General features: G+C 37.8%; 1 protein-coding gene and 1 long non-coding RNA gene across 8 annotated transcripts in view; one reads left to right on the top strand and one right to left on the bottom strand.

The window, feature by feature from the left end:
- The window catches only part of tp63 (tumor protein p63), a 108,773-nt gene extending 98,977 nt beyond the window's left edge, over positions 1–9,796 (bottom strand). For 2 of the 7 annotated variants that reach the window (XM_089134156.1, XM_089134159.1), the window contains exons 1-2: positions 9,646–9,795; positions 6,062–6,189 (exon numbers count right to left, since the gene is read on the bottom strand). In XM_089134156.1, the coding sequence (XP_088990282.1) occupies positions 6,062–6,114 (53 nt within the window). In that variant the 5' untranslated portion in view covers positions 6,115–6,189; positions 9,646–9,795. Of the gene's footprint in view, positions 1–6,061; positions 6,190–9,645 lie in introns of all 7 variants that reach the window. The other 5 variants (XM_089134160.1, XM_089134154.1, XM_089134152.1 and 2 more) reach the window with 5 other exon arrangements.
- Positions 125–8,707, top strand: LOC148977720 (uncharacterized). The gene is made up of 3 exons (XR_016169497.1): positions 125–248; positions 4,650–4,746; positions 6,331–8,707. It is a non-coding gene; the product is annotated as an uncharacterized LOC148977720 (long non-coding RNA).
- Positions 9,797–23,456: the final 13,660 nt, after the last annotated feature.

The raw sequence follows: 23,456 nt of genomic DNA, 5'->3' as shown, positions 1-23,456 counted from the left end.
TGTTAACATGACATTCAGGAGCAGTAGAGAGAATAAGACTGTCAGTAAAAACACGACTACCCTCTCTATCTGAAATATGACACCAAGCCAGAGCCGGCGTCTCATTGTTCCTTCTGAGGAGCAGCACACGCTGAGGACCAAGCAGAGCGGAATTCCCCTTCACTGTCTATATGATAGCAACACCACCGCTATGCACTATTCGGAATGTGTGTGGCTGAACTGGGCTTGGCTGTGGATGGGGGTTGAAGGTAGTAAATGTATGTATCTATCTGCGTGTGTGTGTGTGTGTGTGTGTGTGTGTTGGGGTGTCAACCCATAATCTAACGTTGGCACTCGGGTGTGGGGCGGAATTCCCCTACATTCTGTGCGGTGTGGGGATATTAATATACTAAGCTATGTAGGCATGCCTAATAAATGCTGAATGCTTTTAGGTCGAAGGATGTCAAATTACTGTATCCTAGGCAGAGATACAAAGCAACACTATTCTTTGATATCACTGTAAAGTGACACTTCGATACCAGCCTTTTAAGAGAAACATTGCATTTTACAGTAGGACTATTTGTTCTGCCAAGCATCACAAAGCCTTTTTACATAATACATTTGAATGAATTTGATATGACGAACTAGTCAAAAAACTTAACTTAATAAATATGGTGTTTAAAAATTAGTGTTTCTTAAGAGGGATAATTGTAAAATCCTGTGTGCAGTGTCTGGGGGAGTAAAACTATATCCATTTCCTTACGGAGGAGCAAAAGCAGCATTTAGAATTCAACTTCAATAGCATGAAGAAATTCCTCTTTTCCCTTTTCTTTCTATGGCTCCCCAAACATAGCGCTTCAGAAGAAACACAGGGTATATAACTTTTTTTTCCCTTTTTTTTAAGTCTTTGTTCAGCTGAAGAGGTGTGGCACAAAGTGAATGCTAGAGTTGAATTACTGGGACAACGGTGTGCTGCCAGGCCTGTCACTGGGGATAAAAGCTTTTTCATTAATGTTTGCTTTAAGCCTCATAGATATTGTCATTTGGCACACTGGAAGACACACAAATGCCAAGCCCAATGCGTCAAATGTCACAGTGCATCCATAGGTCCATACCTCAGCATTCCTACCTCCCATTGTAAGATAAAAATCAATTTTACACTGTCAACCTGAACAGTCTGAGGGGCTTTTAAGTAAATCCAAATGAAAGCTGGACCCTAACTTACTGTCACCCATTACAAGTACAATCAAAGAGAAGGTACTTCAGAATATTTATTATATATTATTTTAATAAAATGGGTGGGATCTTGCACAGATGCACAGCAGAACTGGGTGTGATATTATATACAAAAATGTAGCCTCCTAGAAAATGGTTATCAAAATAAAAAGTAATAAAATAAAGTAAAATACATATTTTTATGCTATTATTGTTTATTCCTTGCACAATTAGATTGTGCTATCATAAAAAGCAGAGTCACGATATCACTGTAGGTAATATTTTTTAGTCTTTTTTTTTTCTGTTGAAACAAAAATTTAACCCCCAGTAAGGATACATGGATTCTGACAGATCCCATATGCAAATAAATAGGCAATATTCAAATTCAACACTATATTGTCAAAATACTGTAAATGAAAAATGTACATAATAATAAGCATAACAACTAATGAATAGTAGAAAAATATCTTTAATTTTTGAGAAAAATTACATTTAACATTAAAATATCAACATTTTAAATTATCGACTAGTTCACCCAAAATGAAAAAAATCGGTCAAAATGTATCCACCCTCAAGTTGTACCAAACCTGTATGAATTTCTTCTACTGAACACAAAAGAAGATAGTTTGAAGAATGTGGGTAATCAATGGGGTCCGTCAAATGTTTGGTTATACCGATATTCTTTAAAAAAAAAAAAAATCTTCATGTTCAACAGAAGAAAGAAACTCATACATGTACCCATACAACTTGAGGGTGACTAAATTATGACAGAATTTTAAATTTTGGGGTGAACTAACACTTTGATTGGGATTGAGGAAGTTTTAAATATATGAGGCAACAATTAGGCTTCAATTAATTTCCCATGTTCTTTAAATATCTATAAAAAGGCGCATAAACAACACAATAAGAAGTGACAGCCTATAAAGAAGCGGAAGCAACTTAAGCAAAGTGTTTATGTCATAGGGTATGTCATCTATATCATATATCATGGAAGGCTATGTTTCATTTATAGTGCTCTAATAGTGCTAAATGGCTCTACAATTGTCAGTACGCTTTGATTTAGCTTTTGCTATCACACTCAACAAAACCACAAAACGAGATACTACTTCTCTTATGTCAGAGAATGTAGCAGCTAACAACCTTACACAAGGTTCCAGCATCTGTCTGTACAGGGATTACATCTCTCTCTCCCTCTCTCTCTCTCTCATTGATATGTTATCGCATTTAATATTGTCAACATTACAGGTTGGTGAGAGCATGAGGACTATATAGGTCCCCAGCAGGTGGTGAATGGCTGCTGTCTCAGGTCACACATTGCAACAGGACATGTTTGAGATCCCTGGCTGAGAGCTGGGTGACATCCCGGGTGTCATGATGACATCATCATCATCATCATCATAAAACCTGTGCCAGGGGAATTGTCCAATTAATCCAATTAATCTCTCAATCCAGTTGAGAGAGGATGCACTATTAGAAAAAGGTCCAAAAACAATGGATGAATGGATGCTATATTGTAGCTAGAAATACAATATGGTTGACAGGGATTTTCAGCCAAGAATGACATCATGGTCCCACAAAAGGTGCAGCACCCATGCGCGAAAATATCCAGCTTTGATTTACACCCACAGAAATGACAGGTGAAGTTTATGGGCAGATTTCTGATCCATCATCATCAGCTAACATGGGAATGGCCGTTTCATCAATTAAACATCTAGACACAAAAATAATAGCACTTACAAAGCCTGATAAAACAAATATTGCGACCTGAAAAATTAGTAATTCAGGAATCATGCAGTGAATGAATCGTATGTACGTTTCTGTCATTCTGCGTCAAATAACCAAAGCCCAAACATGTTAAGAATTCTGCTTAACCACGGTGGCTGCCACATCTGTCATTATGTCAGCCATCACATCCCAAATTTAACCAAGGAACCATGATTTTTATCCTCAGTACAGGTAATAAAAACCGTAAAGGAGATTTTAGTGAGACGATTGAGATGAAATTATTTCAGGGCTTAGCTCACCTTTAAAAAAAGCATAAACTTCTTGGAGACAATAGTGAGCTATAGTTTTTCATTGTGGCTATATGGAGGGTTGGTTTCATCTCTAGTGGTATAGCTTCTTTGGAAGCTGTGGGTGGGTGTCTGGTTACTGGGGGAGTTATGCATTCTGCCTGAGGGAGAGGCTGCACTGCGTCCACTTAAACACAGACCAGGCCCCTCGCAGACAGGACGGGGTCAAAAGTCACAGCTTAACAGGGCTGCCCATTGTCTCCTGACAGGTTGGGCACATCCAGCGATGAAAATGCACTCAAAACAAACAGAGTCCTGAAATCTGGGGAGACAAGTGAGAGGTGCTTCTCCACTATCTTCATTAATCAGAGGCCAGGTAACGTTCAAAAGGATCTGCCGACCCTTCCCTCATCCCTCAAACCCGGGACTGCAGGATGGACATGGTGGCTCAGACAAAAGAATAGTGGCCCCATGATTTTTCCTCCATTTAAACGCATGCTTTTATTGACAATGGCCAAATTCGATTGAATGTGGCACAGAAGTAAACTGTCCCAAAGTTAGACAATCTCACATTGACTTAAAGGGTTAGTTCACCCAAAAATGAAAATTCTGTCAGTATTTACTCACCCTCACGTTTTTCCAAACCTCTATGTTTTAATCAAACAGATCTCATTCCCCATTGACTACCATAGTATGTATTTTTTCCTACTATGGTAGTCAATGGGGAATGAAATCTGTTTGATTTAAACATTCTTCCAAATATCTTTCTTTGTGTATAGCAGAACAAATAAACACATAGAGGTTTGGAACAACATGAGGGTGAGTAAATACTGACAGAATTTTCATTTTTGGGTGAACTAACCCTTTAAGTCACTCTGCACTTGTAATTTAGTCGTTTGTTTAAAAACGAATGTCATTTGAAATGAATGTCAGCTTGCCAATACAGAAAAATCATTCAATACCCTGTGTTTAAGCATAAAAGAGTAAAGAGGTGTGAGACAATTTGATTTAACTGTTTGGCAAGTAAATATAATTTTAGAGGAATTTAATGTGGGTCAAGTAATGTGTGTGCATTTCTTATATGTACAGTATATTGTGTATTAACGCAGCCTCGAGTCCATTTGCTGTATGTATGTGGTGTATTAATATTGCTTTGAGCCCAAGACAAATTTCCTGAAAGGGGACAATAAAGTTTACAAAAAATAAATAAATAAATAAATAAATAAAAAATCACAAAATCTCAGCATTTGATTATTAAATCACCCCAAGAGGGTCTAAGAATCAAAGTTTGTTTTTTATTTAAAATATCTGAATGGAATTTTGTAGGATTCAGTTAGAAGAAGTGAGTACTTGACTTGCATGGAAATGCATGTTCGTTTTATTTTGAGAACCTCTGTTGATGTTATTTTTAATCAGTACACATCTGTTTCCCTTCTCTTGTAGATTAGACCTACTGATAGGAGCTGGATTAGTCTCAAAAACAACCGTCTCTGCAGGTATACCCACATGTGCTCAAGGGCTAAGACCTAACAATATTGTGGTAAGTTATCGCATGCTGTCACACAGGGAAGTTGTCACAAGGGATTTATGACAGTAACTATATCCAATAACGTGTGATTTCTCCAACCGTAGTTTTGTAAGTTGGTTTGAAATATTATGTCATTTTTTGCCTTAGCTGTTAGGTAAAAACATGAACACGATAAAAAAAATTATATGCTTTCAGCTCAGGACAAGTCTAACACTTTAACTGGGTCAAGTTGTCCCATGTGTTCTGCTTATTTTTTCTTCAAAATACTTTCTTTTATATGACTGCATTTTATTTTTCCGATTTTCATGTTTAATCAATTGTAGCAGCCTTCCTCATATAGTGTGACAACATGCTTCACTAATGACCAGCATGTTTTTCCTGAGCATTTTTTTTTTCAGGGAAGAAAAGAGCGTAACAGCCAAGATTTTAAGTTATGTTCCTTTACAGAAAGTGACAACTAGTTATATAGTCTCTTCTAAAACAAAATTTAGCATGACTGTACCAATAACATGGCTTTCACCTGAAATTTACGTGTTAGAGTAATAATTTAAACGATACATTTTTGCTAATTTTACAGGCCTGAAAAATTGCATACTCCAACAGATTGAAAAGCATTTATTCTTCCACATTACCCTGTGATTGTCAACATAACGAATAACTATATAAAGATAAAATATGATGGCGTTCATTGTACATAACCTTTTTAACCATAACAATTTATTTAAGAGATTTATATCCAAAGCAGCAAAGGAAAGCTGGCATTTGAAAATGTATGTAGTATATGACATTAATATTTTAAATTGCCTTTTTAAAGAGGTGCCAATACTCCATTGAAATGGAATACTACATTAGAACGTCATTAACGGATACAAGCATGAGAATTGAATCCCTAGCTATTAATACAGCTGTATTTAGAGCAAACTCTATTCAGACCCACAAAAACAAATGTCCAGGAGGGAGCGAGTGCATGAAGAGCTAACAAGCAAGCAGGGTGAGTATTTAGACAGTTCACCCTAAACTGCACAAAACGCTGACTTTCGCCGTACGAACAGCACACCTATAAATACCATAGCCAGGCAGCAGCTGGAGAACCAGACATAACTGTTAGCACCTCCAGCATGTCTCAGTCCAGACAACAACTCTTCTGAAACACTGTTCGGGACCATAGAAACAGCCACATGTTGCTTTGCAATGTGCTCATATCCATTTACAAATGAAGCAACTAAATAAAACCATGTGTGCATGCCCAAGTAAGTGGTCAAGATAAACCTGGTGACCTTTTCAGAATTGGCCAACAAATTGGCACAAACTGTTGCTTCTGTCTTACCGTTGAAAGGCTCGCTCTGGGCAGAATTGTACTGCTGCATAAGGAGAGGTCATACTGCCAGACTGGGGTCTTTACTGAGGTCGTCAAGGTTATCGGCAAGTGGCCCAAGCACATGTATTACAGCAGATCTGGAGTTATAAATAAATGAAAAACATGAAAAACATCAACAAAAACGAAATTGTGAGGCAGATTAAAGTGCTAGAAGGTCAAGTGCACAGGAGTGAATCAAGTGTGGAGGATGTTTTAATTTTGGTTTAATCTTTCTACAGCCCACAAGCAAAGGGGCGGCGTCAATGCCAACATGCTGACCAATCCCTGACGACAACTGGACATGGTATCATACCCACTCAGTTGCTAGGATATAGATATTAAGCAACAACCCCCACCCATTCCATTCCTAGTCCATGTCCCCAGCGATGTCTGTCTAAGCACTAACCTGAAAAGCACATTCCGCTGTCCATTCGCTGGCTGCCGTTTCTATCCAAAATCCCAGGAGCTTTCAGCCATGCGTGGTGATTGCATCACACTAACTTCTATTTTAACCTGACCAGGTGAAAAAGATGTCACGTCAAATAGCCCTCGGTGACCACGGTGGCTTCCTGACCTGTCAATAGGGCTGAAACTCGGTGTTAGAAGTTTATCGCCCTGCATCCCTTCATCCGCTAACATGCAGAGCAAGCACCTGTGACATGACAGGCTAATCTCATTGAATTAGATGAATCCAACCAACATTATAAACTCAAAATGATGCTCTCCCTGTTGATGTTGGTCGCTACCAATTCTACAATGCAAATTAAATTAGAACTGCTACTTCTTCAATGTTCTCTAAACACAACACTGTTAAAATCAAGCCATCCATAGATGCGCACAGAAATTACTGAAAAACCTTACTTGATTCAAGCCTGCCGATGGTATACACCAGAGGCTGTAAACTTAGAGGTGTTTTGCGGTTTTTACGGGTTGAATTGCAGATGAATCAGAGGTCTAAAATAAAGGGGAGGTCACAGAGGGGAGAAGGATAATAAATAGATGCTGGGTATCCAGGGAACACGATCCGGTGCGCCGGACTTTTGTACCTTTAAAGAGAGCCTCAGTCAAGTGTCTTCCTCCTTCTATCCTATTCCACCACCCATAATGTACTTACTATAAAGGGAAACCTTATAACGTGTGTACTAAACTATTGTGTTCATGACATAGGTCGCCCTTTGTTTGTACATTCATTCATTATTTTTCGCAGCTGAGTTTACTAATCTGACTTAGTGAAAAGTGAAGGACAGGACTCAATTGTATTAGGAATTGACTGGATTCTGAAAACAATCTGACCCGATTGCAGATTTACAGTATTATCCAATAGCCTATGTGAAATTATGTTAGCAGAAAACTTAAATATCAACATGGACAATAATTTAAAATGATTCATCGATGCATATCTTTTTTTTTTTTAATTCATGTGCCCTTGTAATTTTAAGTTGGCATAAAACATAAGTTACAATAGTCTTGTACTCCCTATTGTCTCCCTATTGTGAAATATCCAAGTGAAACGGCTTCTCGAACAAGAAAAAAAAAATGTAGGGTGGGACTCGATTTTGTCCAATTGTTTGGATTGTTGTTGTTGTTTGCTAGTACTGTGATCTCATGTGAGAGACAGGTTGTCTGATCCTTGAATACAAACTACTGTTTCATGCTGACTTTAATCAAAGCCACTTTAAGGCAAGCCTTCACATTACAGCCGTAATGTCTTGAATTTCTTTACAACTGTCAAATTCGATGACATTAAGGCTATGTGATTGTGACATAAGCCAAATTAAACGTTATATGCTTTCTCCAGTGGTAGAGTCATGGACCTAATAAGAACATATCTGCTTTAATTAACAGGCCAGAAACCTTTCAATCTCATGTCCTTTGATATATCTTTCCCTACACATGCCAAACAGCAAGTTATTTTAGACCAACCCCACAACACACACCCAACACACAGTTAAGCATACACAGCACACACCCAGGCAGATAGCTTTACAAACATCTGCAAATTGTGTGTCCTCATTCTGCCATTCCTGAGCAGAATCCAACTTTAACTAAATGTTTCGCCCAGCTGCACTTGGCTTTAGTTTATAGATGGTGGCAGATTCCCACATACCCACTACCAAAGTGAAAATACTTCTAACTTAACTGTCACTAGATACAATCTCAGACTTTCACTGTGTACTGGATATTAAACAACTAAAAGAATTAGAGAAGTGCTTTCTGTTATCTTTAAGGAGAATATTTCAATGCCATGGCAAAATAAGTACCCGTGTGGGGAATGAGTTTGCAATCTAAATTGAATGCGATAAGATTTATTTTAAAAAAATGTGCAAAATAATTGCAAGGGAACAAATGGAAATAAATTAATCTCTCCAGAACATGAAGCCTGCAGGCGAATCATCCATCCATCCATTTTGCAAATTGCTTGTCCAATGTGGGTACAGCGCAACATCTAACACAGTCTCATCCCAAGTCGTCATATAACTAGCTATATGGTGGTGCTGTAATGTGTGTTGTGGTTTTTATTTCTTTTATTATTTGTTTTTTTTTTAATGTAAAGCACTTTGTGACCCTTCATGTCTGTGAAAAGTGCTATATAAATAAAGTTTACTTACTTACTTACTTACTTACGTCTTTTAAATTCCTTTTTAATTGATTATTAAGTTGTTTAATTAAGGCTATAGTTATAATGACAGATTTCATTATAAGTCTTTTCATTACTACTGAAGCTGTCAGTTTGCTAAGTTTCAAATGATTATTAAACAGCAAGCACAAACTATGCAAAAGTGGGAGCCCTTCCAGTGGACTCCTTGCCCGACCCGTTTTCATTCATTCCTTCAAGTGGTTTAAATTGATTAGTGGAGTAATGTAGAGGAATAGTGAATATAATGGACGATTCCAAACACAGCCACTGATTCTGTCAGACCAGTTACTGAATCCAGAATAGAAGAATAGAAGTTGTGTACATAAGGTTTGTGAAACTTAAATCAGTAATATATACATACATACCCGTCTACCAAAGACTAGCTTTGTAGATCAAACAGGTATGGTTGTATGTGGGTGTTTACCTTGACGATAACATCATGACAACAAATTAGTTTAATGATCAAAAGTTTTGTTTTGATTTTTTCTGCTAGTGTCAGCAGGTTATTGATGCAGAATCACATAACGTTAGTTAAAAAAAGAAACAACAACAACAATTGATGTAACTTGCTTGTGAAAACTCTAAGTTATAGTTTGAACTTGTTTTAGCTGTAACGCTGTATATTTCTATGGCATTGCTGTCGAAGAGTAATTAGCAGGAGAAGTGGATTTACTTATTGTAGAGTTAATGACAGTTATGAGCATTATTCAAAGCGGATGACAAACAAATGTCAGTAGAACCATAGTTGGGTAAAATTCTACAGCGGTGAATGAGAAAATACATTAAATATTATTTTTTGTGTTCACATTTGCTCAAATAGCAGAATAAAAACTCCACAATAGTCTCCACTTTCAAAAAGAGGAAAAAAATGCAGAGAGATAACGGCAGACAGAAGAGACAAAGATGTCAACTTTACCATCACTGCTGTATTAGAAACACCCGTGCAGCAGTCTGACGCGCAGTGTAGCATCATTATTTATTACATGCATGGGACTCCATCTCTGCTGTTTGGGTTGATTATAACATTAATCTGGAAATGTAACATGCGTCACTTCACAGGCTTGTAATGTTAATCAGCAAAACACGTCAATATGTTTCCAATATGTTGTTCATCGCAATTTCAAAATAAAAGTTTGAATGTTTTGATGGCCATTTGTTCTTGTTCAATAAACTAGAATGACTGTCACATTTCTATTAGCTATAAAGAAGTGAGTAAATATTAAATGATTATAAAGTGGACATTTTAATTATATTTTTTGGGTAAACAAGGATAATAAACAAGGATTGTACGTATGCTGTAAAGAGCAACAATCCACAATAATATTTTACAACTGTTTTAAATGTTTAATTAGTATACTCAAAGAATATTTCTTAAAATTAAATTCACTTAAATATTTGATGTAGCCGAAACTTAATTTAATAGCATAAAACCAATCAATTAAAATAATTAACTAGCCATCTCTTACTGTGATCAGATAGTCGGTTAATGCATGTGCCCACCAGCATGTTAGCAAATCACTGTTCTTTAATATAGCCTACACTGCCATAGTTTTTATAAAGCAACAAAATAGTCTTGTTGAGATTCGGCTCTTTCTTCATCGGTAAGCCCAAAAAACAAAAAAACAAAAAACCATTAAACAGTAAATAATCTACATCTAACGTTACATCTAACGTTGTGTTGACGTGCGTTGAGTGAGAGAGTCTGTGAATGTGATGACACATGAAAAATTGTATTTACATTTATAACACTGTACTTTATTATATTACCTTTGCATCAAATTACATAAAACTAACGTTGCTGTGAATCCGAGGATGTTTCTAATACAGCGGCTGGGGGAGTGAATTTATGTCTTCCCTCTTACTTCAGCTTTTCTGTGAAACCCAGAAATGTGAAAAGGGTAAATTAGACCACATCAAGGTTGACGACTGAAGACTGATCGATTTCTTCAGATTTATTCGACATGTTACCGGTCAGTTTCCACAAGGCAGAACACGTGACAACACATGGTGCAAACTCAATGCAAGCAAATAGCACAAAGCTCAATGCCCTGCAACTGAAGAAAAACACATGAAAATAGGAAAAAAAAAACACCAACAAAAAACAAAAAGAGAACATTTTTGGTTTGAGAACACGTGCTGTAAATAATCACAATGCAGCCAAAAACAGAAACATGCTGCAAATAGCACAGAAATGGCTCAAGGGGAACAACAAATGACGAACCTGACTGGGACATGCTTATTGTTTACTAGTCAGTGGTGTTGTCAATTGTTACATAGGCCTATAGCTAGTCCAAGGAAGATGAAGGCTATGTCCACATTAATCCGGATACATTTGAAAACGGGGTTTTCGTTTAAAAACGCTCTCCGTCCACACTAGCGTTTTCAGGCGTTTTCCTACGTTTCAGTGTGGATGAGAAACTTCTAAATTCACTTTACCGTGCATGCGTGAAACTTCACAAAAGCTCACTGAGACGATACAGAGGGGAAAATAAATAATAAAGTTATCTCACAATTCTTCTAACAGGATAGGTCTCACCATCACATGATGCGTCCAGGTCGCATTCAGTCACCAAATGTTTGGTCTAAAACGCAACTGCTTCCCTGTTTTGCTGCAGGACAGCAAATGGGAGTACATTATCTGTCATCTTTGCAGTACTGTGGTATGAAGAATAACACATATTAAGTAACATAGAAAGTAAAAGATTTTAACAACAGTGTAAAAATAAATCACACATAACAGGCACAATACGATAAACATGAATATCTATTGGATCACATGACGCGAAAACGTCATTTTCAAATTTATCCACTTTGGAGAGTGTTTTCTAAAAAGATACATTTTTGTTGACTTAAAACGGCATCTCAGTGTGGACGGAAGGCCAAAACGGAGAGGAAAAATATACGTTTTCAAACGAAAACCTATTACTGTGGACATGGCCGAAGATTGTTCCAATAAACAATTAGATTTATTAAACATAGGGCCAAACACAAATAAAACGGCGTGTAACTCATGAACAATATCAGCCAATGAGGTGAGGAACTTAAATACACAATGGTGATGAACATAATGACAAACAGTCTTTGTGCTGGACGGACCAGTGATGATGAGGGCATAAATGATTCAGGGCTGGACAGAACCAGCGATGATGAGGGTACAAAAGGCTCAGGGCAGGACTGGGTGTGTAACACAACCTCAGATTCCCAATCGATCAGCCATTCCTCGGTGTCCCACTCCACCAACCCTCTCCTTTTCACAGATGTTGCCTGCTCGAATTTACCTGATCAGACTCACTGTGGTGCTTCGGCTCCAGGGCGGCTCCTCCATCACGGCAGGGGGAAGCTCCTCATCTACGGTGGGCTCTGGCGTCATCTCCATGTCATGGGTGACAAAGAGATGACGCTGTGATGATTGAGTGTCCATGAAAACCGACGAGTGGCGGCAAACTTGAACAAAGAATACACAGGAATCGGGCAACGGATGATCAAACAGACACTAACTGTGACATTGATGACATAAAATGTGAGGGTTTTTTTTTTTTATATTAACATCCTGATTGTATGTGCATTGTGAGTGTTTCCAGCACGGTTCTGTATTGCGTTGTGACTCGAGTATTTGCAGATAAAGAAGTTTTCTTAATTTGCGGGTGTTTTTTCTATTTGCGTGTGTGTGTGTTATTTTTCAGCTGCAGTTATATTTTGAGGCCTCTTGGCCACCATACCTTCCACTTGCAATTACTTCATTTCTCTAATGATGTGCATACTGGTGCAAGGGCGGTGCAACCTGTCACTCACGTGAGATCACAGCAATTAGTTCCTGATGGACAAAATCAAGTCCCACCCTACATTTTTCAAGTAGCCGTTTCACTTGGATATGTCACAATTAGAAAGAAGGACTAATGCAAATTCTGTTTCATGCTGACTTTAAAACAAAAACTATTTGGTTACCTTCTGGTTATTAAACTTAGTGACAATATTTAATGTGCTGAACTACACATTATGAATGTGGTTACTTTGTTTGGACACCTGTGGGACTTGTCATTTGGTGCCATTTGGTTTGTTATTTCCTAATTAAAAGCAACGAAATTAATACATTTCTGTGATTTAAGTGTCCAAAACACTCGTTTGGCTACTTTATGAAAACAACATGAGGAATTAGCATATTTTTTTATTATTATTTTAATTTTCACCATGAACAATTGAAGAGTTCAGATGCAAAAACCTCTAAATGCCATTTGAAATTTTCTTCTTTAATGATGATTTTTATCAAACTTGTATATTTAAGTTCAGTAATTTCACTTAAATAACAATTAATAGGTAATTATCATTGCCATTTAAGTGAAATCACTGAACTTAAATATACAAGTTTGATAAAAATTATCATTCTATGGCACTTAGAGGCTTTTGCATCTGAACTCTTCAATTATATTTGGACATATCACCAATTTGGACCACACACACCAGTGGTTACCACCCCTGTTCTCCAAGCAAGGACAAAATAACATTACTAATATGATCTCTTGTTGAGTTCAAGTGAGATTGCAGATGACACATGAAACCCTTACATCACTGCAGTGTTAATTGCTCTCAACATGGAGTCACTGGATGATAGTCACTCTATCCCTATTACTTCATGAAGTACACATTCTCATTTAGGGCCCTCGTGATTACGTCAGTTTCCACAGTGGGCTGTGCCCTGTGTGTGTCTAATCTCACATCTCTAATGTGCTGATTATCTTGTTGCAGTGTATCACAGAGTGTTGTTGCATGATCTGCAGGCTTAAACCCATGTTAATCTGCTTGCATAGATGGGTTAAAAGTAGTTGTTTATAAGCCAATGACTGAAGCGCATGCAACTTTAAGTACATCATCCCTCCTAATTCGTCTTTATGCCCTTTATCTTCCTTTACACATGGTAAGGCAGTTCACACCACCTATTACTGTCCTGTGCTTGCATACGGCTAAGCAGTTGTTGGGGGGCAGCTGGTGAGGACGGTCATCAACATGAGGTCAAGCGTACACTGCGTGGGACGAACATACGCCAGCCACTCTCTGGCCCTGTGTAGTAGGGCTCAAACATATCCGTATGTGTCTGTATTGCCCGTTGTGACTAATGGTGTGGGTATCCAAATGAGTCAGAGGGACTGGTGTTCAGTGCAGTGTTTGAGAGGTGATAATTCATGGAGTACAGAGGCTTGTGAACAACTCCAAAACTGCCCAGCAACTCACCAGTGTTTACATCAGCCTGTCACATTAAACATGAAGACGGATCATTCCTTTTACGAACAAAATTAAGAGTGAAATAATCCACTTGCTATATAGAGGGAATGGCAAATTATCACTAGAATAGTGACAAAGACAAATAAGAGTGTCTGTTAAAGAAATATTTTTAAATAGTCTTTAAAATTCTAAAAATGTATACCAAGTTCTTAGAAATGTATTTTTGTTGGTTTTTAAAAAACAATATATATATATATATATATATATATATATATATATTTGATTTTAATTCAGAAATTAAAAACATGCTAGTAAGATGTACTGATTATATTATGTAAATTGCATTTGTAAGGTGGTTTTGAATAAATGATTAGATCCTATTAAAAATGTCAAAGTAACAGGTGATTCACACACTGAAACAATAACTGAAAGCGTATTATAAAATAATCTCCACTTCTCACATGCATGCTGTCTTAAAGAGATAATACTAGTTTGTGCACCTTGTTATTGTTCTAAGTATAAAACTGTAGACAAAGACAAATACTTTCCCACGTTGTGAATCACACTATATCTACTACCCTCAGCTCACTTTTGTCACAGTGACTTCTCCACCTAAAATCAGTTGTGTCACCATTCATGGGAAAAATCAAGTTGCTGGTGGCAAGGAGTAAAAGGCGAAATGCCAAATTTTGAATCATCCTGTAGGACAGCTTTTGGTGGGAACCAGATTTGTTTTCTTTCTTTTTTTTCTTTCTTTTTTATATCCTCTGTTGCATTATTAATGCCAAACTGGTTTGGGATTATAGCTGAATAATTCACATTTAGTAAAAGCTGTTAGTCTAAAAGCTGATTGTTCTGTTTTTTTTTTGTCTTGCAGCTCTGTTGCACCAGCTCCAAAACATGTAACCCTTCCTGAACTGTATAATACTGTTGTTTTCACATAACACACTTCACCTGAAAAATGTTCCAGTTTGATTGCAAAAACTCAGTCAATGCTGAAAAGGTTAAAAGTATGTAAGGAACTTAAGCAACATTGATTTAATTACAGTCCAGTAATCATGATAAGATTATAATTATGAAATGATTTTTTAAAGGTAACAAACAAAAACACCTCCAACTGATAATATAAAAAATGGAGCACATCTGACAGTAAGCCACCGTTCGTTTAAACAGGTTTTTCTGGACTTTGTTTACCTCTGCAATACAGAATCCTCTCATTTACTGAGAAAAAATACTCTGTAAGCGTGACACAGTGTTCATAGTTCTCAACAACAGTCATTTTAAGCCTCACATCTCAAGCCTTGTTCACACCGCATTGCTGAATGTGGCAGTCAGTGTACTTGTTTGTTAGTAGGCATTACTTCTGGTTTTGATCATCACCACTGCTTAGATGTCATAAAAACTGTTTTTATACCACAAAAATTTACATTCTAGAGGGAAAAAAATTGTAAACAATTTGCACCAGTGCATAATGCATCATATCAGAGGCAAGAATCTATGAGCTATGCATGTAAACCTCACTCCCTTGCCTTCAAGTTAGTGCGGCCGCCTCCCATGCCAAATAATGCTGGTTAAATCCCATTTGTAATGGTCCGAGTAGGCCGAGTAAAGTTGGTGCAGTTGGTGCAGTGACATTAGGTGGATGATGGAGGCCAATTAATAAGAGCTGTGCAAATAAATCTCACTCGTCTGCCCTTTAAATGCACACTAGAGGCATCTTTAGTGTCCCTGTTGTGGCTGTCTCCCATGATGTTTGATGCTGGTTCGGATTCCCCTTTGAACGGTGTGAGTTACATATGGTTGCATTTGATTAACTTTGTTGTGTGGATTAATATATCCACATCTTGCCAACAATGGTCAGAAGTTGACCACTTTGAAAAGAAGTGGACAGAGCCATCTCATTGGAACTCCATTGGGACAAGTGAAGCCCATTTTTAGCTCTTTTTTTGGGACTTCCATTCCTGACGCGCAGACTCAAACAGACCTTGACGACGTAGATGTGACGTGAGCAACCCGTCTGGAGAAACTTTTGCTAGGTATTCTGATTAATTATTTTGTCATTCTGCCTCCACGTTTCCCCGATTGCCCGCGAGCTTTTCCTCCTGTCCATACGGTAATCTCTCTACTGTGCGACACAGAGTTGTGTGGTTATGACGCAATCGTTAGCCTAATTTTACAAAAAACTGCTACTACGGGGCCATAACATAAGCTACAAGGTAATGGAGCATTTTATACATTGTCGTGTTTCTTTAGAAATAAATAATGGACAAATGGAGTCTTCAAACGCCTCAGATGTAAAGTTATTCGCTCTCAAAGTGACGCCAAAATAAATGGGAGTCAATGGAAATGCTAACGCAAGTGAAGTTCTGCTACAAGATGGCAGCTCCTGAGGCTTCAACTTCCAGTCGATGGATTACCCCCTTGCTTCTTCCTGACGGTGAGGTCCTTCGGAAGTCTATGCCGAAGTCTATGTCCTATGAAGTCTAATATGATATTCATATCCAATATTCCTGCTGTCGGAAATATTGCTCATGAACGTGGAGTACATCATAAATTGAACAAGCAAATGCTGTATCCAGTGTAGAGAGTGTCAGTTATTTTAATGGGTCGTATTTGCTTTTAACATGATGTTTGTAATCGGTGTTACTTTTTTTTTTAAGAGAGCATTTTAAACCATGACACTAGCAGGATGTTTTAATGGTACAATGACCACTTATATGTCAAAAGATTAAGGAAAAATAGATGTATCATGTCATGATCCCTTTAAATTAACTTGAAGCACCATGTGTCGAGTTTGAGATTTTTGATTGTGTTGTATCTCCATTGGCCAAAGTCTTTATTCTTCTTTAGAGTATCAAAAAAGCGGACTGCTGACAGTTCATGTGTACCCTATGGGTTGTTGCAGTAAGGGGTCGTGTAAAAAGAGATCTCTTTTAACAGCCCTTGTACACATCTGAGCAGGTGTCTCCGGCTCAGCACTTCTGTGAGGTAACCCTATCTTTGATATTCTAACTTTCAGAAAAATAGCTCATGATGTAAAACTTATGGCCTGGTGTTTAGCAACCAGGAGATTGGTATCCAGGCAACTGAGTGACAAGTGTGATTGGTTCTCCCGTCAAACCATTAAAATGAATGTTTGCGTAGTACATAATGTGGCATCTCAATGATATCTTATCCATGGTCCATGAGCTACCACATATCCATGCGTAATTTGAGAGAGGCTCTAAGGTGTCTTTTGTCACAGGATAGGCTTTAAAAATAAAACTGGGTTAAATTATGTAAAGGGCTGCTTTAATGCAAGCAAAGAGATTTCACTCAGTTCAAGATTTAGCTGAAGGCTAAAAGTCAATTATCAAGGGCAACTTGATTATAAATTACAAGTTACTCCTAAACACGTAATTGACTCTACGTGACTATTAAGGCAGTACTTTTGAGTTGTTATGGCAACAGACTTTATTAACTCTAGATAAATAAAAGCCAAACATCAGCTTTTAGCAGATGTTTCGGCCTGTATCCACCTATGCAGTTAGATGGATTGACGCACAATGGCTACTTTACAGTTAAAGCCATTCAGTTCACTTTGTGAAATTTCCACTGTGAGTCATCTCTAAGAAAGCATGTCGATGTGACAATGTTTAACAATAACTGTGTTTCCATTGGCTCTCAACATGAACAATCTTTTCATACATGCAATGGAGAGTCATTGGCTCAGTTAGATGCAAAGGCCATGTAATCTGTTTTTCTAATTGGATTGGCTCAAGGAATTTACATTGCCGTGGAAGAGAATGAAAGCCGATCTGGGTGAGAGCGAGGTAATAGTGTGTATGTACATGAACACTCACACTGTAAGGTGGGCCAGGTTCCTATGAGATAACGTCACCTGCCAATCATGACAACCAGCTGCTTGTGTGTGTGTGTGTGTGTGTGTGTGTGTGTGTGTGCATGCATGCGTGTGTGTGCGGATGTTTCCAATGGACACTGGAGGGGTTGTAAAGACTATCCATTCTTCTCAGATTCATATATTTCTATTATATATGTGATGACGAAACCACTCACATCACTATCTCCTTTAAATTACCTTTTCTTCATGAAAACTATTATGTGCAATGCTGTGTTGTTGTTGTTGTTGTTGTTTTACAATAGAATTGATTGGTTTTCAGCATGCTAAACATTTTGTGGTATATTGGGAATTTAGAAGCACTCCTTAATGGAATATGATAGACTCAGAGTTCAGTGATAAACACGTCAGCAGCTGGATTTACACCAGTCTGGATCACCACGTACTGTATCTGTATTATGGTTAGCCTTGCTCTAATGTGCTAACTACACTTATTATAATTGTCCATTGTACAATTATCATTTATTTTTATTAGTTTTAATTTATTTATTTATTGAACTTATATATTAACTAGACACAAGTACAACATTTAATTAGATTATCTGGATTAACATAATTATGTTAATTCTTTTTTGGTTAAAATGTTAGGTGTAATTATTCACTTTAGGTTTCTCATTGCTGGACATAGCATTCATAAATGAAATTAACATTACACCACTGGAAGTACAAACGGTGGAGAATGGCGATCATAGAGCAGGAAATTACATGAAAGTTGATGCTGAATCATTTAGTGTCCAAGTTCTTAAGTCAGGCAGATTGCACTCATTTTCCAAGTCATCTTGAAAGTTGTTAAATTTTCAACACAGCTGTAAATGTTGAGAGAATACCACAGAAGTTGACCATTACCATAAGTGATGGTGATCCCTCAAATTTATTCTATTATATATAATTTCTTTTTGAAGTCACCATTATGGTGGTTAGTGTTCTCTTTGGGTTGGCACTTGAGATGTATTTTGTTTTAATATAATTATCTCCCTATCAGTGTAATGGTGTTACACGATATTACAATTATTACTTCCAAATGAACAGTATGGGTTTCTTTTTAATCTAACTTCAAGCTAGATCATAAAGTAATGCACATTTGGCAGTTATGATCTATTAAAATTGTATTACTAAAACCTGTATTATAAACTTCATTTTATTGTGATATATGAAACTCTTAGGCTGCGTGTCCACCAAAAGCGTTTTTCCACGCGCCTGGCGTATGTTTTCAACTGTTTTCAAAGGGGGCGCCACGTTTTTTAAACGCCATGAGTGTACCGAGGCGCTGAGCGTTTTTTTTTCAGCACTCATCACTGTCACTTTTTACCCTGCCGTCCAATCACAGTGGAGGAGGGGCGGGACTAATACCACACCGACCAACTGCCACAACATTCAAACTGCTGCGGATATTCTGTATATAGCAACGAAACGTCTCAACGGAAAAAACGCTGTGCTGCCAAAACTCTCTCAAGCGCCCAGGCGTCTTCAGCAGAGCGTCTAGCGTTTTCAGCTGGCTAAAAACACTTTAGTGGACACACGGCCTTAATGGTGTAAAGCAAAGCCCTCTGAGTCAGCTTAGTATAAGCTTAAGTTAGTCCAACATAAAAAAAGTGACCACAACATATTTTCTTTTGTTTTAATAACTTTTAATTTTTTCATTGTAACTGGTAAATTACTGTCAACTTAATCAAATTTTTCAGTTTGACATGAATTTTATTTACTTTATCTTTAAATCTTTTTTTTTGTGGGGGGGGGGGGGGGGGGGGGGGGTTACAAATGATCCAAAATACATATTTGAAAAAACAATAACAACAACAACAAAAAAAAAAAATGCCGATCACACCAGGCAGCAACTGAAGACACTGATGGCTCAGATGGCAAAATCTTTGCATTACACCATGGGATGTCATTTTCAAATAATGCCCATCAACATTGCATTTTATTATTGTTGTTGTTATGTGTTGTGTTTTTTTATTTATATATTTATTTTTAACATATAAAAAAATATGCTGGAAAAAAAAAACCTCGAGGACTCGAGTCCTTCTCTGTGTTCCGAGACAAGTCTTTGAAGGAACAAGTCTGAGACGAGTCAGAGAAAGCAGAAATCGGTCTCGAGTCCGAGACCATACTCGAGTACTACATCACTACAAATTATAATTTGCACGGTTTTGCGTGATATGATAACTTATAAGCGATTTAATCAGTGCGATTTACTGCAATGTCAGAACCAGAACAAAGGTGGATGCTTCTTACTAGTTCAGATGACATTTTCCGGTGAAAATTCTTATGTTGGTCATACTTCCAAAAAGAATAATCTGTGATTCTGAATGCCAGTGTCCGCATCGACATGGCGATTGTCAGCCTCATAGTCTCCTATTTGCGTCAAAATACAACGCCAATTGCTCAAGATTCTTTTCAAAGAATGAGGACGCGCTGGCCCAAACCTGGCCCAGCTGCCCACTGTACGCTTTTCCACCTATCTCGCTGTTACCACAGATAATCAAGAGGATCAGGGAAATGGGCCACTCAGTCCTTCTTGTAGCCCCACGATGGGAACCAGACTTGGTTCCCAGAGCTGGTGAGGCTGTCACACATTGCCCGTGGCCGATCGCTGTGAGATCCGCTTCCTCAGAAGAGCCAGGAGGATGTATCCCCCGCAGCCCCGCTTGGTTCCGGTTTGGGATCTTTCTTTGGTCTTGGTGGCCCTGAAAGCTTTCCCCTTTGAACCATTTGAATCTGTGGGTTTAAAAAACCTCTCGCTCAAAACCATTTTTTTTTTCTGATAGCCCTGTCAACAGTAAAACGTGTGGGCGACCCAGCGTGTCTCGAGTTCGGTCCAAATGACTCTAAAGCCATTCTCAAACCGAGACATGGTTACGTCCCCAAGGCGATTGGCACGCCTTTTTAGAGCACACGTCATCTCCCTATCGGCTCTGCCAGCATCCGATAGCGAGGGCGACGGTAACCTTCTGTGCCCGGTCAAAACTCTGAGGTTTTACATCACGCGCTCAGCAGCCTTTAGGTGCTCCGAAGAGCTTTGTTTCATTTGGAGGGCGCACCAAACCCCTTATTTACACGCGCATTACGGCTCCGACAATGTTTTATTCCGTCCTTCACGCGGCGTCAACTCACACCAGAAGCATTTCCACGTGATTCTACACGTTGCAAACGTCTGCAGTGTAAATAAGGGGTAAAAAAGGAGTGAAACAGGTGTACATTAACCCATACAATTTGTATTATGCATTTCCTGACCATGTTCTTGCTAACTAATCAAATACTTATACAGACTACTGATCTATCTGTAAAACACAATCAGAAAGAGATATATTTTGAGTACACAATTCACACATACTTAATTTTTAGTTAGCAGGAATAATTTGCATGAGCTCACTGGGGAATACTGTACCAATATGGCGGCACGGTGGCTTCACTGTTTATGATGTCATGAGCTATCCAGTCATTCTATATAAATCAGTGGCTGTGATGCACTGGGCGTGACGTCACGCTGGGCTCACTGATAGGCTGCTGCATTTGCAGCAGGACAGCCAATGAGCACACATACTCTGCTAGGCTGCTGTCCTCTGCACTGCATTGACAATAAATACAATATTAAGAATAATTTTGGCTTCAGATTTCGAGAAAAGAGGACTTCACCGTAGCATAAGCAGCAACTTACGCAATACTCGTTCCCTCTTCTAGAGAGAATCGAGGTTACATTAAGTTACCGAGTAAGTTTCCTCATTTTGTTTTTAAAAGTAAACTTTACTAATGTGTTCATTTACATACAGTATGAGCTGCAAAACAGGTTTCCCTGGCTTCTTCCTGGTTTTTCTTTAAGGGCTGTGCAGTGTGCACCCACAGGGCAAATTCAGCAGACTGGAGACAAACCTACAGAATACAGAAAATCCCCATATGCGAACTCTTTACCCACTACGTACTTTCCACACAGCCAGGACCTTTACTGGAAAAAGGTTGAATGGGAATTAAGTGCAATGATCACAATATAAACAGCAAATAAATGCCTTTTGTTATAACAAATTTTACATTACATCATCTTAACTTGCTTTTAAATTGAAGGACATTGACTGATACTAAAAATAATGAGTCAAATTCAAACTATACAAAAATAACAATTAAATTAAAAATAAATTGTTTGTAAATCACGACATTTTGTAAAGCGGCATTGAAATATTATGATATAAGGCAAACTATGTTAATTTAAACTTATAAATCTTGTCAACATTGAATGGAACTGAAACAAATTTAAATTGGACTAAAACACCCGTACAGTATATACACAATTTATAACTATGATTAATACATGAGTAATGAACAATGTGTTTTATTCTGAGGATGTGGATCCAGCACTGCATTTGCACTCTTAGTCATGAAGTGCATCCGGTTTGCACATTGTGTCTTTTACTAAAAACAAGTCATTAATCAACAAAACTCACATGACATTCACCAGAGCCAGGAATCAAGGTCTGCATGTGCTGTACTGTGTTGTAATTCCTGGACTTGATTTTGTAGCCTATTAAAACAAAAACACAGGTGTGTCTCTGACAGTCAGAGGAATTTTTTTTTTTTTTCATATTTAGTGGTAGTGGTAGCATTCCTTTTTTGAAATATATTGTCCAGTGGTGTTGTGTAAAAAACAAAAACAAACAAACAAAAAAACTTAGTGACTTTGTAAATGTTGTATGGAACTGAAAAATGTAAAAATTAATCTCATGGAAAAAAGAAATTCAAGACAATTGTTGTTATACTTTTAAATTAAAGCCACAATTACAACAAATAACCCCAGATTTTGATATATAAAAATCACAATTACGAGAAACAACGTTTAAGTGGGATATGTTAGCCTACATTTTGAGATATAAAATACCCATTATGATAAAGTCATGTTTGATAAATATAAAGTCAGATTGTGTCTTAAAATGTTGCAATTACAAGACCAAGTCCAATATGATTGGGAGATAAAGTTACAATTATTAGAAATAAATGCATAGGTCAAAAGGTGACACCTTGGGGTGAGAATGCGTTGATAATTATCTGATATAAAGTCACAGTTACTTTTTTTTATTATTACTTCCAGGCGCTTTTAATATCATTAAAAAAAGTATATAAAAACACATAAAAATTCTTTAAAATAATTCACTGTTGTAGGTTTTTTTTATTGACACATCATTGTCATGTCATTAAGTCAGATTTTAAAAAATCTATTGCTATAATAAGACTTACAGTGATGCCCCATATGCAATGCTACAGATGTGAATCTACTTAAACAAGGCATCCCAGTCTCTCAGCACCACACAGGTTATTAATGTAAATCATGAGACTACTGTTCATCATTTCAATCTGCAATGTGTCAAACCATGCAAGTCTCGCCCGAGAGAATTCAGCTCACTTCTCTTCCCATCCATTCCTCCCCTCATTCTGCAGAGAAAAAAAAATTACCGTGTATCCCAAAAGCATCCAGAGTGCAAGAGGGAGGAGTGTCCAGCATGGCTCATGTCTGACCGAGGGTTAGCACCCAGTGGACATCTGGTGAAACTGTAACCCCCCAGCTGTCGCTCTCATCTACTCACTCCAATTTATCTCCCACCGCACGGACATCTGCGAGTGGCATG

This window comes from Pimephales promelas, chromosome 8 (assembly GCF_988280905.1).
Source record: "Pimephales promelas chromosome 8, fPimPro1.hap1.1, whole genome shotgun sequence".
Lineage (NCBI taxonomy): Eukaryota > Metazoa > Chordata > Actinopteri > Cypriniformes > Leuciscidae > Pimephales > Pimephales promelas.
Note: the sequence above shows the minus strand (reverse complement) of the source record. Positions and strands in the feature narration are given on the sequence as shown.